This window comes from Salarias fasciatus, chromosome 15, assembly GCF_902148845.1.
Source record: "Salarias fasciatus chromosome 15, fSalaFa1.1, whole genome shotgun sequence".
NCBI lineage: Eukaryota > Metazoa > Chordata > Actinopteri > Blenniiformes > Blenniidae > Salarias > Salarias fasciatus.
In genome coordinates, this window is record NC_043759.1 from 14450465 (window position 1) to 14467577 (window position 17113).

At 44.1% G+C, this 17113-nt stretch overlaps 2 protein-coding genes across 2 annotated transcripts; one reads left to right on the top strand and one right to left on the bottom strand.

Annotated features, from left to right (window-relative positions):
- Nucleotides 1-49: 49 nt before the first annotated feature.
- atp6v1d (ATPase H+ transporting V1 subunit D) lies at nt 50-3852 on the top strand. The gene is made up of 9 exons (XM_030110645.1): nt 50-270; nt 1371-1488; nt 1760-1839; nt 1917-1984; nt 2066-2110; nt 2217-2320; nt 2390-2456; nt 2536-2614; nt 3113-3852. Exons 1-9 carry the CDS (start codon nt 230-232, stop codon nt 3255-3257), a joined length of 747 nt encoding a protein of 248 aa, XP_029966505.1. The 5' UTR covers nt 50-229; the 3' UTR covers nt 3258-3852.
- Nucleotides 3853-3965: 113 nt separating this feature from the next.
- Nucleotides 3966-16870, bottom strand: pals1b (protein associated with LIN7 1, MAGUK p55 family member b). The gene is made up of 14 exons (XM_030110644.1): nt 16614-16870; nt 13325-13803; nt 12197-12405; nt 9564-9641; nt 8041-8160; nt 7778-7939; nt 7502-7579; nt 7226-7409; nt 6594-6662; nt 6450-6521; nt 5763-5924; nt 5474-5676; nt 5086-5196; nt 3966-4869 (listed from the first exon to the last, which is right to left on the bottom strand). Exons 2-14 carry the CDS (start codon nt 13647-13649, stop codon nt 4693-4695), a joined length of 1950 nt encoding a protein of 649 aa, XP_029966504.1. The 5' UTR covers nt 13650-13803; nt 16614-16870; the 3' UTR covers nt 3966-4692.
- Nucleotides 16871-17113: the final 243 nt, after the last annotated feature.

Here is a 17113-nt window from a genome sequence, read left to right on the forward strand (position 1 = left end):
CGCGCGCATGCGCAGTGTGACGAAGGGCTGGATCACGTGACCAAGAGGTCAGCTGATCATCCCGGACGGAGAGTCGGACAAGATCACGACCATCAGCCCGATAATCCTGCACGGAGAGCGCCGTTTTCTAAAATATTTAACACAGAAAAACTGAACGACACGTCCAAGTGTCACCTTAAGGAAGCGAAACCTTCCGCAAGATCGCAGTAATCGAAGACAGAAGGCCAGGATGTCCGGAAAAGACAGGATCGACATCTTCCCCTCCAGAATGTAAGCAGCTTGTTTGCTCGCTGGTCGCTAACCTCTGCAGTGTCTTAACCAACACAACGCTATTCTGTGTAGTTACTGTCTGACATGCTTTGAAACACACTCCTCCCTGCATACAGTCATGGATGTGGAAGTGTTGCACTCTATGAATCCAGTGTAAATAAGATCCAGGCCACAGTTACAAAGAGGAACAGGCCTTCTGTCATGTGATGGTGAGAATATCATCCTAGTGTGAGCTGTCAGTCTGCAACAAGGTCAGAAAATTAAAAACTATACACTTTTCGTCGTGTTTGTTCAAATAGGAGGCCTGTTTCTACTGAACAGATTCATTTAATTTAAATTTAAACCTAGTCGGAGATTCTGTTTACAATGAGTAGAATTAAATATTGAGTAAATAAAAACAATATGCTAACAAAGATGGACTTTTCAGTAAAAAAAAAAAAGTGTGATGGTGATGAGGATCTCCTGTGGCTCTCAGAAGTGTTTTGTTTTTCTTTTACTTGTATGAGGATGACAATATTTTTTGTGATACAATCATAAAGTGGTTTTCCTCCAGTTTCCTCCCACTGTCCCAAAACATGCCCATGAAGTGAACTGGTATGTTTGACCTCTGACCTGTAGAGACCTTCACAGATAGCTCCAGTCGCTGTGATCGACCCAGTGCTCTGTGACCCTGCAGGATAAAGCTGTGGAGAAGATGGATGGTTGTGCATAGTATACATAAACCTGAGATCATCTCCAATAATTTTAATATTTGAACTTATTTCTGCAAAGTAAAAGCTTCCCGGAAACAAAAGGAAAAACAAAAAGCAAACAGCAAATCAATAAAAAGATTGCTATAATACATGATGGGTGAAAATTAAAGATTATTCAACAAATTTTTGCAAAAATCCACTGAAGCAGGGGTTTTAAACCGACCCCATGTAGGATGTTCCGAACTTTACTTCTGCAAATTTTCTCACAGCATATTTGAGTTAATTAGTTTCTTTCCATCCTTCCATGTTATTATTATCATTATTATTAAAGGACTAAATGCAGGTTGAACCCATGAGCCGATATAAGAGCCAGAATTGAAGCCCAGCCTGTTTGTTTTGTGTTTGCAGGGCTCAGACCATCATGAAGGCCCGGCTGAAGGGAGCGCAGACCGGCCGCAATCTGCTCAAGAAGAAATCTGACGCCTTATCCATGCGCTTCCGCCAGATCCTTCGTAAAATCATCGAAGTCAGTTAAATTATTCAGGCTTTTTGGAATGAGTTTGAATTCTTCTTGTATTTTCCACTCACTTTGTTATGCCTACCAGTGATTTATACAGATTAATGCAATACACAAGCACATTCTGAATTTGGCATGTGTGGCTGTTTATGTAGAAAAATTTAAAAACTACCAGAAACCACACAACTAGAGCTTTCAAGGCTTTTGTGAATATTAACATTAAGTAATAAAGAACAGAGTTTCTTAAAGGTCGTCTTTCCTCCTGTTTGTGCTCTTTTAGACTAAGACTAAGATGGGAGAGGTGATGAGGGAGGCTGCTTTCTCTTTGGCTGAAGCCAAATTTGCTGCAGGAGACTTCAGGTGAGACCGATGAAACTGGATTTTTGTGTCGCTTTCGCACGCAAACTCAACGCTCCGCCTTTTATTCCTGTCTGCAGCACAACCGTGATCCAGAACGTCAACAAAGCCCAGGTGAAGGTCAGAGCCAAGAAAGACAACGTGGCAGGTCAGCCTTTTAAAAGCATCGGCGTTACCTTCTCTGTGAGTGACGGACGGTTTGTCACACACTCTGCTTTTCCTCTTTCAGGTGTCACTCTTCCCGTTTTTGAGCACTACCAAGAAGGCGGGGACAGTAAGTCGAGCCTCACTTCTCCATCCGTCACTGTGCTTGGATGAATTTAATATTCTCCTGAGTATCAATAGATATTGTATTGATAATCTCCCTGTGTGTCCTTCAGGCTATGAGCTCACCGGTTTGGCCCGAGGAGGAGAGCAGCTCTCCAGGCTGAAGAGAAACTATGCGAGAGCTGTGGAGCTGCTGGTGGAGTTGGCCTCCTTACAGGTACACACACCTGCTGGCGAGGCCACAGTGTGACTTCAGAGACGCAGAATAACACGATTCTGTTTGCAGACCTCTTTTGTCACCCTGGATGAGGCCATAAAGATCACCAATCGCCGTGTCAATGCCATTGAGCACGGTAAGCTCTCGCCTCATCAGCAGATGAAGACTTCCTTTTAAAGTCTCATTAATCAAACCATGTTTGCTCCCCATTGCAGTGATTATTCCCAGGATCGATCGCACCCTCACCTACATCATCACGGAGCTGGATGAGAGAGAAAGGGAGGAGTTCTACAGGTGAGGTTTTCAAGCTTCGTCCTTTTTATTTTTGATATTTATAATGCTGTTTGGTACTCAGAAGCTATGACTTTATGCGCTTTATTTATTTATATTAACATCATTAACTTGAAATTGACACCGAACAGAAACTGGGGCCCAGTTCCTCAAGAAAGAAACGTCTTAAACTCAATTCTCTGCCTCAAAATCTGTTTTTAGAAACTCGAACAGCCCCCAGTCTGAGTATGAGGTGTTCTGATGGGATAATATGGGATCGTCTGGGATGGTTGTTAAGAGCTTCATACATTAGTTTTGAATTTTATTCAAGATTTCACATCGATTCATGCTGCATTCACGATGCTCTTATTTTAATTGAGGTTAAATTGGGCTGCACATGGTGAGTGTGAAACCTCCTCTGGATTGAAGGAAAATCAATCATAAACAACAAAGGAGTAAATATATTCCTAGATCCAAATGACTTGGATAACGCTGTAATGTTACTGTTTTCTGTTGTTCCAGACTGAAGAAGATTCAGGAGAAGAAGAAGCAGCTGAGGGAACGGACGGACAAGGAGATCGCCGAGCGCCTGGCCAAGCTGGGCCCCATCGCGGAGCCCGCCAACATGCTGACGGAGGAGACGGACGAGGACCTGCTGTTCGAGTGAAGCCTCGACGAAGGCGGGCGCTCACCAACCTCACTTCACGCTCCTATTTATTCTGTGCCTCTCTGGCCATGTCCGTGTCCTCCAATCCAAGTGATGAAAGTTGTTTCTGTTTTGGTTTTTTTGTTTTTCTGTTCGTCCATGTCTGTGATCAGTTGTTCCAAACGTTTCAGTGCAGGAAAGGTTCCCACTGAAGTGATGTTGCACTTTGCTGTTACTCAACGGTGTGACAGACTGAGTGGATATTACAATAACTGTATGTGTGTTTACACGAGAGATGTTAAAGCGTCGACGCATTCCGTGTGACTGCTGATGAAGTTGTAGATATTTAAGTTTTGCCACCACATTTAGAGCCGTTGCATGCTGTAAAGCTTAAAAGTGGTTGTGGATTTCAAAGAGTGTGTGTGTGCGTGTGTGTGCGTGTGTGTTGTGGAGCATCGTCCAGCTGCTGGCGTCACATCCTGGGGGGTTACAGTGACCTCGGTGGAGGACGCTGACCGCGACACATGAATCCCCCAGTGTGACCCTGCTGTAAAATGTGGTGAACAAGTCAAGAAAACACAAAAATCCATCCCAATAAAGATGTTGGAAATATTCAGCCTGTCTGGATTCCCTCATTTAAGCCGTCCGCTCCTGAAAGGAGGAAGAAAATCTTCACATTGTTGAAAGAGACATTAGAGGAGAGTCAAAAAAAACAATACACATCCATTTCCATTTTTATTACCACTGCTCCAAATGTTGTGCTCGGATATCCTGCAAACAAACTACAGAGGATTGTTTGGACTTACTCTAATTTTAAATTGATCTTTTCATATACTGGTAAAAAAAAATCCCAAAACAAACAAGATGAGCTGCCCTGTGCAGCAGTTACACACTGATAGTAACGATACCGAGTCAGACGCTGATCTGTTGTCACAACATGAAATAATACTGCCTCTGGACTGCCTGCGAGTGTGTGCAGGTTCCAGCTGAAGTTAGAGGCCGCTAGAAGCACGAGCGCTTTTCCTCAGTTTGGTATGCGATGAGTTTTTGGCTCGCTGCTTCATCAGGTAACCTCTGGAATACTTCGACAGCCTCCCAGTCGAGTGTGCCGTTTCAGGCATCAAACACAAAATGAAACAATAAAATAGCTTCTTCTTTGGTCTAGAAAATATACATATATTTACAGTTATAAATAACTATTCACAATTGAAATATGTCTATTTGTTTGATAGATGGTTTGCATAAAAGAGAGATGAGTAAAAATAACAAAACATTCCTTCACAAAGACACAGCAACAACAACAACAAAAACAACAAAAAAAGAAAGTAAAGAAACTGGAGTCCATCCATGCAAGACGTGCTAACGACAGCCTCCTCTTCAAACGAGGAAAATGTGCAAGTGACAATCCAGTGACGACCCGCCGCTGTGCGTCCCTGGCTCCCGTCTCCGGGAGCCTCTAGCACAGCCAGGAGGTGGGCACCCACTGCGGCTCCGTGTCCAGCTTGTCTATCAGCCTGCGCAGCTCGTGGAAGGCCTGGTCCGGCTCGGCGTTCACGATGGTGGCGTCGAAGAAGTGGCCGAAGTTGTGCTCCATCTCGCGGGCCTTCTCGATGACCTCCTTCAGGTCCTCCGGCTGTGCACAGAAAGCAGGGAATCCATTTGTAACCCCTCACAACCCCTGAATGAAAGGAGGAAGTTTCTGTATGCCCTCTCTTAAGGACTCTGTCTTTCAAATTAATGTTGAAATCAAATATATTGAACACAAAATCACACTTTAATCAAGCTGAAAGTCTCTTTAGGAGTAAAGGAATCCTCTGTAGAAGAATGAACTCAGAACTGAAACTCTTACCTTCGGTGTTTTCCCCTCTGTGGCCAGCAGGGTGCGTAGTCGTTCTTGAGAAGGAGGAGCAATGAAGATGACATATGGCTTCAGGTTGGAAGACCTCAACACTCCCAGGGACTAACGATAAAAAAAAAAACAGATCCAGGGTCAAGTTACACCAAAAGCCTCTGTTAGTGGAAATACAAACATTTGAATACAGTTTTACTGTAATTAAAAAACAAACACCAGTCAGGAATTATGTTCAGGATAGTTTCTCAAAGGACTTTGGCAAAATTTGTCTTCATGCAACTGAGCACCAGTGTCAAACAATATCAACCAATCATGTGTATTAAAAATATTACATCTGATTTACTAAAAGATGTTTGGAAACTTCAGCACGCTCTCCGGGCGTTACCCTGGTGTGCAGGCACAGCAGGCAGATGCGGCCAGAGTTGACGATGTGCCGGACGGAGTCGGTGCTGGTGCCGTACAGGTTCTTCTCGTACTCCCCGGACTCGATGAACTTCCCCGCCGCCAGGTCGGTTTCGAAGGCCGAGCGGCCCACGAAGTGGTACTCGCGCCCGTTCCGCTCGTGGATGCGAGCGGTCCTGGTCGTGTCTGAGGAGTGAAAAAGAAAGGAGGTTTGTGACGATGGAAGGGTTTGAGTCAGCATGTGATGGTGTCGTAACAAAACCAGGACTTACGTGGAATGGCGACGGCGAACTTGTCGGGCTCGATGGACAGGAGCCTTCGGCGCAGCTCGTCGTGGCCGCTGTTTGTCGGACCAATCAGAGCGATGGGGCGCTTTCGATTGGCCGGCTGGTGGTACAGGGACATCTCCTCATAGGTCAGGATGTCTTCGTAGTCTGAGGACACGGTTTGGAGGTGATTAGCGTTACACCGGTGACCTATATACAAAATCACTCCAATCTCTCCAGTCTACTCCGACCTTTGACCTTTCAGACGTGGGGAAGCAACTGGATTTTAGAGATCAACAGAATATTTCAGAATCATTACAGCACTCCTGTTTCTGTGACGTTGGCCATGTTTGTTAAAGCTAAGCTGTCGGTATGAGCGTGTTCCTTTGTGAGAGGCTCTACTGGTTCCTTCAAGCCATTTAGGCGCCTGCTGGGCACCGATTGGTGCCTCCTCCTCCTGATCCCGTCTGCGAGGGAACGGGACTAATCTGACACACCGAGTCTGGACAAGCTGCGACAGGAAGAGCGAGAGGCGTCAGCTCCGGTTAACGGTGACGGCGTGTGGACACTTGGCGGCCGCCCAGCGCGGAGGCGGCCGCTCACAGGTGGTAAATGAGCCGCGGCAGCGGGTCAAAGTGTGTAGAGATGGAGCACATGTTCAGACCGGATCAAAGCCGAGGTGAAAAGTCTTACCGGTGTTCCTGTTCAGGTTGGGTACGCTCTTCTTCCTCTGCTTCTTGCTCTTCTTGGCATACCAGCCCTTCCCTGAAAACACGGGCAGAGCATCATTTCACACCGGAATTTCTAAATGAGTGAAAGTGGATGTAAAGCTTTTACCTTGAGGCTCTCGACTCTTGTCTGTTATAGATTTCTTTAATGTCTCCCTGTGTTGCTGGAAACTTTTACCTAAAAAAAAATTAAAAATACATATATTTATTGACGTTCCAGTACAATAAATTCAAACTTAAAGTTTTTTCTGTATTTAAATCAAAAATTTGAATCAGCATAGGACGACGCCACCAAGTGTTTTTCTTTCTTCCTCTGGACAAACAAAGGATGAGACATAAAAAAAAAAAATAAAAAAAGGCCCACTTTCCATTTCCACGACTTAACCTCATTTATTTCCAGCCACAACAGGCAGAGGTCAGAAAGTAATCACAAATAATTCTCAGGTGTTTGTTTTAATCTCCTTAACGTGCCAGATGGGAGGCGACTCCTGCCAGGAGCTGCTCTGTCACTGGGTCCATCGCTACTACACAGGGGTGGAGTCAGGTACTGGCTGCTCGGTGGAACACCGACGCAAACAGCGCAGATGGACGCCACTCACATGGCACGAGCGGGGGATCGAACCCTCTCTAGCACCGGAGCCACAACCACACCTGCGGTCATTTTTTTTTGTTTTTTTTTTTCTCCTGACTGATATGCGACTTTCACAATCAAAACATATTCAGCTCAGCTCTCACTCTGACCTGGGACGAGTCCAGCCAGTGGCTGGTTGTCCTCGTCCCCGTCCCGGTAGGCCTGCCACCAGTTAGGGTCGTCCTGGCTGATGACGTGGAGGATGTCTCCCTTCTGGAAGGACAGGCCCAGCTCCCGACACGGCACGAAGGGGTCATCGGAGGGGTCGTAGTCGAAGTAAGCTCGGACGTGCATCTGAGGGCGGGGTGAAGAACGTCAAGGCCGCTGGTCGCATGCAGACGGAATTCCCCACACACACACACACACATGCACGAGCAGGGGCTTACCACAGTCTGTCTGTGTGGGGCAGGTTTAATCTGAGAGCTCGGGATGAGGAGGAAGGTCAGGGAGCCGTGCATTTGTTGCTGGTGAAAAAATAGAAAATGCAATGATTCATCGTGTTGGTCTCAATCTTAAAAATGCGTCTCATCAACACATAAAAACATCAGATTCACACAGAAGCTCTGGACCATCCTGACAGATCCATTAATTAACAGAAGCCCAAATTATGTCTGTCAGTTCGCAGTACATGGGATGTGATTGTAATAATTTACGGTCTTCACCAGCAGATCGTGGACCTCGTTGACATGTTTCCCTCGAATAGGGATCCCGTTGATCTCCAGGATCTCGTCTCCTTCGCTGAGGAGGCCGCTCCGCTCCGCCGCCCCACCTTTCACCACGCGGCTCACCACCACACTCTCCATGTCGTTCCGTACCGTCGCACCCTGGGTCAGAGGTCATACAGGTGACGGACGTCAGACCATCAACAAATCAGACTGAATCCGTACCGTTATTTCATTAACTGGCCGACGGTTTGGATTCTCACCAGTGGGGTGTCTCTGGCCTTCTCCAGCCGCACTAACTTGACCGTCTCTCCGAGGTACTGGGTCACACTTTCCTCTGCCATCTCCTGCCCTGCCACGCTGTCGTGGGCCTGCATTAATGCCTGACACAAGACCAGAAGAGCAGACAGGAAATTCACAGTCTCAGATGGAACAGGGACTTAAAAACTGGAGGAGGTAGCAGGAAAAACGAAGGGTGTTAGCAATTAAGGGAATCAGTGGAAAATGGAAATGATCATGAAGAATAAGAGGAGTTTACCAAATATTTTCAGCTCCACCATGACTCTCCTCACCCCCATCTTTTTTTCAAGGAAACCAGTCAGCAAACCCACCTCCGGGGAGAAAATATCAATTTGGACGGCTTCTTTATTTTATTTAATGTGACACGAGCTCCACAACCCGCAATTAATAACCGTCAGTCTAAATTAGCCTCTCTATCCTGCAGCAAAATGGGACCTGGGAGAACGGCGCCCGGGCTAAGCTTTGGCGAACACACAATCCGTCTTAATCTCCGCCTGCATTTAGGTGTCAGAATCCGCCGCCATCAATCATCAAACACCTTTGACTCCTGCCGCTCCCGAGGAAAGCGTGTCCTATAAAACGACGAAGCATGGTTTGGCTGGACTTGAGGGGCGCTCTGCTCCCCTCTCCTGCGTCTCCATTAGTTTCGGATATGAAGCCGTTTGCCAGGGTGACTCAGCCGGAGGTGTAAATTCACACAATTAAGTCGCCTTATGCCAGCTTTTCCCGGTTATTTTAGAAAAGGACCGACCATCTATAAGCACGCAAAGTCCATAAATCATCAACAGCTTTTATATTTCACAAACATTCTTTAAATGAATTAAAAGGCTGACTTTGCTGCAAAGACTCCACCAATCATGTTTTACTGTTACCAGGAGAGATGACCTACATCGCCGCCTTTGTGCTGATTAACTTTATTAATCATTCGAACAACCGAGGGAATATTTGACCTTGAAAAAAAAACTTATGCACCTCTTGAATAACACCTCATCAAACCAGCTAAAATTAATGTGTCAGGTGATGTAATTTGTAAAACAACCCAGTCTCCAGGTAATGTCTTCTGAAAAAAGAAGGGTTCATTTTGAACGAGCATGATAAGACCTCATGATGTTTTTAATTAAAAATCCTAGAATCAGTAAATTCGCCTCTCCGTTGACGTACACTGTAACACAAACGATTCAAAATGAAATGGTTCAACCTGTCACTCAAGCACATGTGATCATAGTGCTGGTGTGAAACTGTCAAGTTTTGCTTCACCGTGACCTTTGACCTCCCACTGGAAGGCGTGAGAAAGATAATTACCCTTTTGGCAGCAGGACAGTGGAACGTTAATTATATTTCCAGTCGTCTAATTATTAACATATTAACTAAATAAATGAGTTGGCCTCGGGGGGCCCCAGCAGGCCTGCTGCTGAACCTCACTGGGATTGTCTGAAAGTCATGCGGAGGGTCAGCGGGGGTCACAGCTGGAAAGCTGATTTCTGACCTGTAGATGAGGCTTGGTGAGCAAAGCTCTGAGTTCCAAACCCTCCTTTTGTTGGCTCGACTGGAGAATCTTCTGCACCTACGCAGAAAAGGAGACACATTATGGTAAAATAAATTCTATATAAGCCACTCAAGCGATAGAGAGCCCTTTAATCCAACGACACATGATAGAAAATTTGAAAAAAAATACATAACATTAATTTTAAAGGGGCTTTAATTTGGAATCGTTCACAGTTTGGTTTGAGATTTCAGACAGAAAGCTGTTCCACAGCCTGTCAGATGTACATTGTTTTCGTTCTTTGTAGTTGTGTCGTATTTAATTGATCAACCAGAAACTGGGAAAGCTGAGAAGTTTTCAACTTTAGCTTCATTTTGACTGAAAGTTCCTTGCACCTGTGGATTCAGAGGGAAAGGAATGAATGTAGTAGATGTTTATCGAGAATACCAGTGAAGTTCAGATGTTTAGACCAAAGTTTTACAATAATGATACAACGAAAGCGAATGAGAGGCCGATGGAAACATGGAGGAGGTTCAACTTGTTCTCTAGTAAATGGGTTTATTGTGATACTGGACAGGGGAGAAGAACACTGACAAGTACTGATCAAAGATCGAAATTACCCCCCTGGATCTAAAGGCCAAAAGGTACAAATTTCCTGTGAAGGCTTCCTGGTATTTTGGGAAATTTATTGTGATAAATTGCAGCTTTCGTTTATCTTCCCCCTCGTCTTTCACTTGGAAGACTGTCTTTTACTGTTTTGTTTCTCTCAGTGTTTGTGGACTCTTTATGATGACGGTGATCGCTTCAGATTCCTGCTGCCTCTTCCTCTCCTCCTCCTGTCTGGACCTTCCTTCCTTCATCCACAACACTCATCAAAGCTCTGGCTAACAAGGTGACGCACTTTCCCCTCCCCCGCCTGAGCCGCGCTGTCTCTCTCAGCCTACGCTGCCGTAAGCTGCTGGAGTTTCTTTTTCTGGCCGTCCAGATCCCGGCCTCCTTCCTGCGGTGTGCTGCTCTGCTCTGCTCAGCGAGCAGCGATGGCTGCTGGGAGATTAGTTTCCCCAATGACCAAAGTGAGTCTCACACAACACAGCCACTTAAGTTTAGACAGACTGCAGCTCAAACTCTTACGCTGCTAAGCGCTTCAGGAGACGTGCCTGGTAAATGTGTGCAAATGCTGATTTGCTTTACGCGGGATGATGGCGTGTTGTGTGTGTGTATGTGAGGCGAAATAGATCATCACACCCAGCCTCTTAATCTTCAACCATCCTGATAAGACAGGAATAGCCACTCAGTCACAGGGATGCTCACAGGTCTTTAAGAGAGCTTGATTCCTCTTTTTGTCACAGATATTTTTAGATCCCTTTACGACTACACCTCTGCGCAGCAAGTGCAGTTATTTTTATGTAAAAATGACAAAGAATAGCAGGAAACTTGGATAACTTGCATGCTATGAGAGTAGTCTTCCAGAGATTTTAAATATTTTAATTGATGTTGTAAATCTGAAATATCTGGATGCTTCACTATTTTGTATTTAATTCATGGAAATACATAATTTAAAATATATATATTTTTAGATAATCTGTTTATTTACTATCAAGACAGAGATGAAGCAGAGGCAGACAGGACGCATGCAGCGACCCCTCACGCTGACCCCGATGCCCCATCACAGATCTATAGAGCTTCACGTGACTCACAGGAAATCAGCACACAGCTGGCTGAACACCCAGAGAGCAGCAGCTTCCTTTTGTGGAGACACAAGTCTGTTACCTTCACCTCGCTTCAGTGGAGACCAGCTGGCTGTTTTTTTTTTTTTTTTCTTTTTTCCATCAACAAGGAATGAAGTGTGGCAGATTCCCACCTACACTCAAACCAAAAAGCTCACATTAGTTCTTTGTCACTCTCTGGCCCGGAGCTCCTCAGACATCACTGTCGCTCAAATAGGAAACAGCAACTGGTTGAATCCATGTCTTTTTTATTTTTATATATATTTCCCAACCAGTGGGAGACCAAACCACACACCCTGGTTTTTTTTTTTTATTCCTTTTTCTTGCCTGTGGCTGCCAGCTTATCCTCTTTTCACCCGAATGCTCTGATTTGAATTTTTCTACCTTCTGCGTCTCTCTTTTTGCCAGCCCGCTACATTTTCATGCATGGCCTGTATCCCACAAATCCCCCATTTTTTGTTTTCTCTCACCTTGTTAACCGCACGGCAATTTACATTTCATAATTAGTCAGGCTGGCATGGCAGTCTTTTGGGCAGCTTTGTTGAATTAATCACCACCTGAAGCAAAGATTTTCCACCCTTCATTGAGTTTATTCAATTGCTTCACTCACGGAGGTGCTTTGAAAGTAAACACAAACTAACGGTAGCCAAACCGTAAATTGGAGAACACATTTTTAAGTGTATTTTCAGCCAGCGAGCACAAAGTGCTTCATGTGTGGAGACTTAGTAACGGGAGGTATGCAACTCGTTGTGTAGGAATACAGTCACAGTGAGTGAGTCATTTGTCTGAGTCCATGTCGGTCTGTTTTACATGACTCAGCGTTTGCAAAGGTATTTCAATTGATCTCCTGCACTGAAGGAAACGGCAAGTTTTGCTCTCAGCAGGAAAAAAAGCGGTAGTGATGCATACCTCGTGGCAGAGGTGCTGTGCTTGTGCGGTGAGCGGGGAGGTGGGACTGGCTCGGCTCATCTGCTGGGACACGGCGTTGTAGACCGTGTAGGCATTCCTGAAGTCCTCCTTGGCGAGGAGCTGCATCAACAGCTCCACGTCCTGCTGGCTCTGAGCGTCGGTCAAGCAGTGCTGCACCCACTTCAGAGACTGCAGCAGCTCCTCCAGTTCTGAGGGAGAGGCAGAGACAGCGAGGGGAACAAGGACAGAATGTCACCTTCAGATGGAAAGATGGGAGGATTAGTTTGTGTCTAAGGAAAGAATGCAGGTACACATCTGGAAAAAAAATGATAAGGAAGTAATAAGTAAGCCTTTACTTCTGTTGTTGAGTATGTGTTATAAGGTATATTTTTGCCTTTATTTTGTGTTTTGGGAATCTTTTGTTGCATTTGAAAGCAAAAATCTGGACTCTGCAGCAATATTTATTGTTTATTAATCAAATCTCAGTGGATTCAATAGAGAAGATCGTCCTCAACACAAACTTTGTCATGGAATAAAGTATTAAATGACTTTATTGTGATTTTACACTATATATCTATATCTTTGAATTTAAATGATCATATGAGTCTTGCACCTGACTGTGTTTTACATGAATGTTCAATGTGAAGCTGAAGCCTTGATTTAACCTTGATATGAGCATTAAAAAAATAGTCGTGCTGGTATATTATGAATGAGAGTGTTTTTTTTTTTTTTTCTGGAGCACAGTCTTCAGTTTCAGATTGAATAACATTTCTACATTTTCAGATGCACTCTTTTGAAAATTAGTACATATCGTTGGATTTGAGTGGCTATAATCTTGATTTGGCTTGAGATTCCATAAAATACATGTTATCATAATATCTCGTATGTTGTGTTTTTTTCTCGGAGAACATTTGAATCAGCACAACTTTTTCATTGAGAATAAAATTTGTGATATTCAGCAGTTCTTCAGTTTTGCTGCAGAACCAAAGATAAAGGATCAACTAACCAGAGGAGAAGAGTCCAGCCCTTAAAACAAACCCCTTTCCTCCACCATAACCATTGTTCTGCCCGCTCAGTAGTCATTGTTTGACCCTGCTTTGTTTCTGTTTAGTCAGACCTAAAACTCACCGATGAAAAGATCTGGAGAGCTTGTTTCTTTGGTGGCCTCCTTCCCGTCGAAGGTGGGATTGTCGATGCCCACCTTGGGGTTCTGCGCCAGCTTCTTGAGCCTCAGAGAAGCGTTGGGGTCTATGCCGTGTTTCCCCCTGCTGTCTTCCTCTCTCCTCTTCCTCAGCTCCTCCTGGTAATGCTGGATCCGCTCCATGTGGGCAGTGCTCTGCGGCGATTTGACGAGGCTGCCTTCCTCCCCTGGACAGTCCACGGCCCTCTCCCTGTGGCTCTTGGCCTGACCGGTGGGCTCTTGGACAAACCCGTTCATGTGGGATGTAATCATCCCTGCTGCAGCTGTGTACAGCTCACACCACCCCAGTGTTGTCTCAGGTCTGTCAGAGCGTTACAAGGTATTGAAGCCCAGACCGCTCAACTCAGGGGCCATTGCACACCGGTGAAGTATGTCGTCCTTTATGCTCCTTCTGTGATCAGTCGTCCTGGAAATACAAACACAGACTGAAACTGGGCTTCCCTTTCTGTTTTATGTTAATTTAAGAGCAGGAGGCAAAGCCAAGTGTTCAGCAAATAAATCTCATCTTAGAAAGTTGAAGCAGCAGAAGTTGTTGAAAACTGAGTGGAGAAAACATAAGACAATGAAAAAGAAAAAAAAAATACATTTATTATCATATTTAAATTTTGCGAATAAAAGAAGCTGAGGGTTTTATTCTCACATGAAGTGGAAATTTTAGGTTGCTAACCTAAAAAAGTGACAGTTCGAAATGTGTGCAAAAGATGCAGATTAGCTCTTTTTAAGTCATATTTTGTCATTTCAAGCCCTTATCTTACAGGTCCTTTCCAGGAACATATTCATGTGTCAATTACATAGTTTAAGCATGCAATGTGATGATTGCTCAATGAAAATGAAAGTAATTCATTGACAGCTCCATTTGTTAACAATTGTGTGTTCTATTCTCACCCTCTCTTTTTTTTAACAGCTGTTTTGTGTCTTGGCAGCCTTTCAGGGATGTTTAATAAAAAAATTAACAAAACTAAATAACAAAAAACTGAATGTGTTATTTGAATTAAAATCAAGCAAGGAGTTGTATTCAATTCGCAGCAGGTTTAATAATAGGTTCCATTATTTAACTGGTGAAAACAATGGACTTTCCTCTGCCAAGTTGATCATCTTGAATTTGTGGTCCTGGTATTTTTCAAAATTTCCATCATGGATATCGAGATATTCTACAAACTTGTGGTCTTGCTGGGAGTTTCATAACAATACATTCAGAAAATCAACATTATGATTACTTCCTTCCAGACTGATGTCAGCTGATCACCACCAACACTGACCTGCACCTTCTCTCAACCATCACACTACTAATCTCCTGCAGAGAGGAAAGCAAGGAAAGCCTTCTGACCCTCAATCACCTCAAATCCCTTTGGTACAGCCTCACCCAGCATTTGCCTGGGTACACCTGTCCCCACTTGTCTACCTGAAGAGCTTAATCACAAAATCCACCTGGTGCCTACACCATGTGTGTTCGTATGGATGTATATGTCTAATGTAACATGCGTTTAAACAGCATGTACATTTCAAGCATCATCCTGATTGACCTTTCGGTGTTGTGACTGTTGTTTTGTTGTGTCTTCTGTGGATTACAATCTATTTCTAATGATGCTAAAAGCAACTTCAGTCAAAAAGTATGTCTGACAAGTAATGAAAAAAACTATTTTGTTTGGTTTGTCATTAAAAAAAAAATAAAAAATCTTACAACACAACAGTCCCATCTACATGCGTCTTCTAATACACTTGTTTTCCACCAAAAGCCAACCTGCAGATGTTGTCAAGTCACACACTAATATGAGCTATCAATGCATGACAGCCCTCCCTCCTATTTACCTACTTCCCACAGCTAATTATGTCTGGCAGGTCATCCCCCCCGCCTCCCAAACCCAGACTCTACAGGAGCATTTAGCTGCATTTAGAGAGGCGGTGTACTGCTGACAAATAACAGAGATTGCCAGCAGACCATCTGTTCCTGTGGGCTTAATTAAGCCTGGGCGCTCATGCTCTACTCGAGCTCAGTGGCCACCACAGCACTGGAGGGGATAGTGGGATGGGATGGGGATACCTGAACAGACGAGTGAAGAATAAACAAGGTCTCGGTTACATCTGTGGATTTAGTTTGATGCCTCTGAAAGATTACAGTGATGATTAAATAAGTTTTTATAATTAAATAGAACTTAATCATGCTGTGTGATATCGAATTAGATGGCGACAAGCTCATATCAAGTGAATGAGCAGATTAAGGTGGCACCAGAAGGCCCGAGCTTAAAACTAAGTGAGGCAGGTATGAGATATTGCGAGGCCACATGGAACTCAAGTGTAATGAACCAACCACAATATCCTGAATTACTTCCACTTCAAATGACTAAGATGAATACAAAATGTGTGTGTGTGTGTGTGTGTGTGTGTGTGTGTGTGTGTGTGTGTGTGGGGGGGGGGGGGGGGGGGGGGGGGGGGGGGTGTCACTTCAGAGGATATGTCTAATTTATTAGTTATATGATTATGTATTGAAGACGATAACTGTATATGACTGAGAGGTCAGTAAAAGTGTCTGGATTTAAATTTGATCGTACTATATCTGATGTTAACGTTGTCTTTTATCAAGATAACTGTTACATTTTACCCCAACTTCACTGTAAACTAGGCATAACAATAATAATAATAATAATAATAATAATACCGTTTTCAATATTTAGCATTTCCTATGTGAACTTTAAAAATGTATGTACAATTTGAGATATTTTTACTTTACAACATGGCTTATAGCGAGTAAATATTGTCAGCATCGCTACACTATTGTATAATGTGTAACAAGAAAATAAAGAACTGGAAAATAACTTTGATTTAAAAGTTAAAAAAAACGTTCTGTATTGTACTTCAGCTATAGCATATAGTTACTGTCTATAGCTACACTGTCTCAGAATACATTTTAGCTGGTAATTTCCACGACACACAAATGCTACTAAATTGTGATCATTGTGATCACTAGCGGAGCAGTTGCAGCATCTTTATGGAGAAATAAATACTCAGAGAACAACTTCACAAGAACATTAGCACATTCCTAAACATCGGTAACAAAACACTGGACATATCCGCTTGGAACAAACGCGGCCCTGAACCTAAAAATGTGCAAAATTGGATTTATTATTGGTATTAGGGGCTAACGTAACAATAGCAGGGGACTTAGCTTAGCTTGCGTAGCTTAACAGTAGTTGTCCCGCGGCGGAGTGCTGTACTCACCACTTCACAAACAGCCAGATGAATGGGAGTTCCAGGAGGACGACGGGAACACTTTTACCATCCCGCACGCGCCGAACGTGCGCTTAACTTCCCACTGGGATGGATAGGGAGAAGCAACCGGTGTTCACTGCAACGCGTACAGCCGCTGCTGTGAGACTGGCCCGGGCACAGTCGGGACACTTGAAGCCATTTCTGTGCAACTGTTGTTTTCAGCCGTCTCCCTGGCAACACCGCGTCTCCACAGCGACCCCTGATGGTCAGGCGTGACGCAAAGGCCGCAGCCGTGACGTAGGACGTTCATCACTCAGTGACGGACTTTACAGGAGGAAATGAAGTAATCCAAATGATAATAATAATAATAATAATAATAATGATAGGATTTTAGCTTGCGGACCATTCACTATTATTGGATTTTTGGACCACTACATGAACGACATCTGTGTCTGAGGTTTAAAGGTGCATTAAGGAGTTTTACAACCTTAAAAATACTTATTTTCCAC

What these genes read in the sequence shown, in the direction of transcription:
- atp6v1d (XM_030110645.1), top strand. Translation starts at nt 230, where the DNA reads ATGTCCGGAAAAGACAGGATCGACATCTTCCCCTCCAGAAT. An exon ending in TTTGCTGCAGGAGACTTCAG is followed by an intron (nt 1,840 to 1,916) that starts GTGAGACCGATG and finishes TCCTGTCTGCAG; the next exon opens with CACAACCGTGATCCAGAACG. An exon ending in GAAAGGGAGGAGTTCTACAG is followed by an intron (nt 2,615 to 3,112) that starts GTGAGGTTTTCA and finishes CTGTTGTTCCAG; the next exon opens with ACTGAAGAAGATTCAGGAGA.
- pals1b (XM_030110644.1), bottom strand. Translation starts at nt 13,649, where the DNA reads ATGATTACATCCCACATGAACGGGTTTGTCCAAGAGCCCACCGGTCAG. An exon ending in AGGCCAGAGACACCCCACTG is followed by an intron (nt 7,940 to 8,040) that starts GTGAGAATCCAA and finishes CCTCTGACCCAG; the next exon opens with GGTGCGACGGTACGGAACGA. An exon ending in CCCCACACAGACAGACTGTG is followed by an intron (nt 7,410 to 7,501) that starts GTAAGCCCCTGC and finishes CCCCGCCCTCAG; the next exon opens with ATGCACGTCCGAGCTTACTT.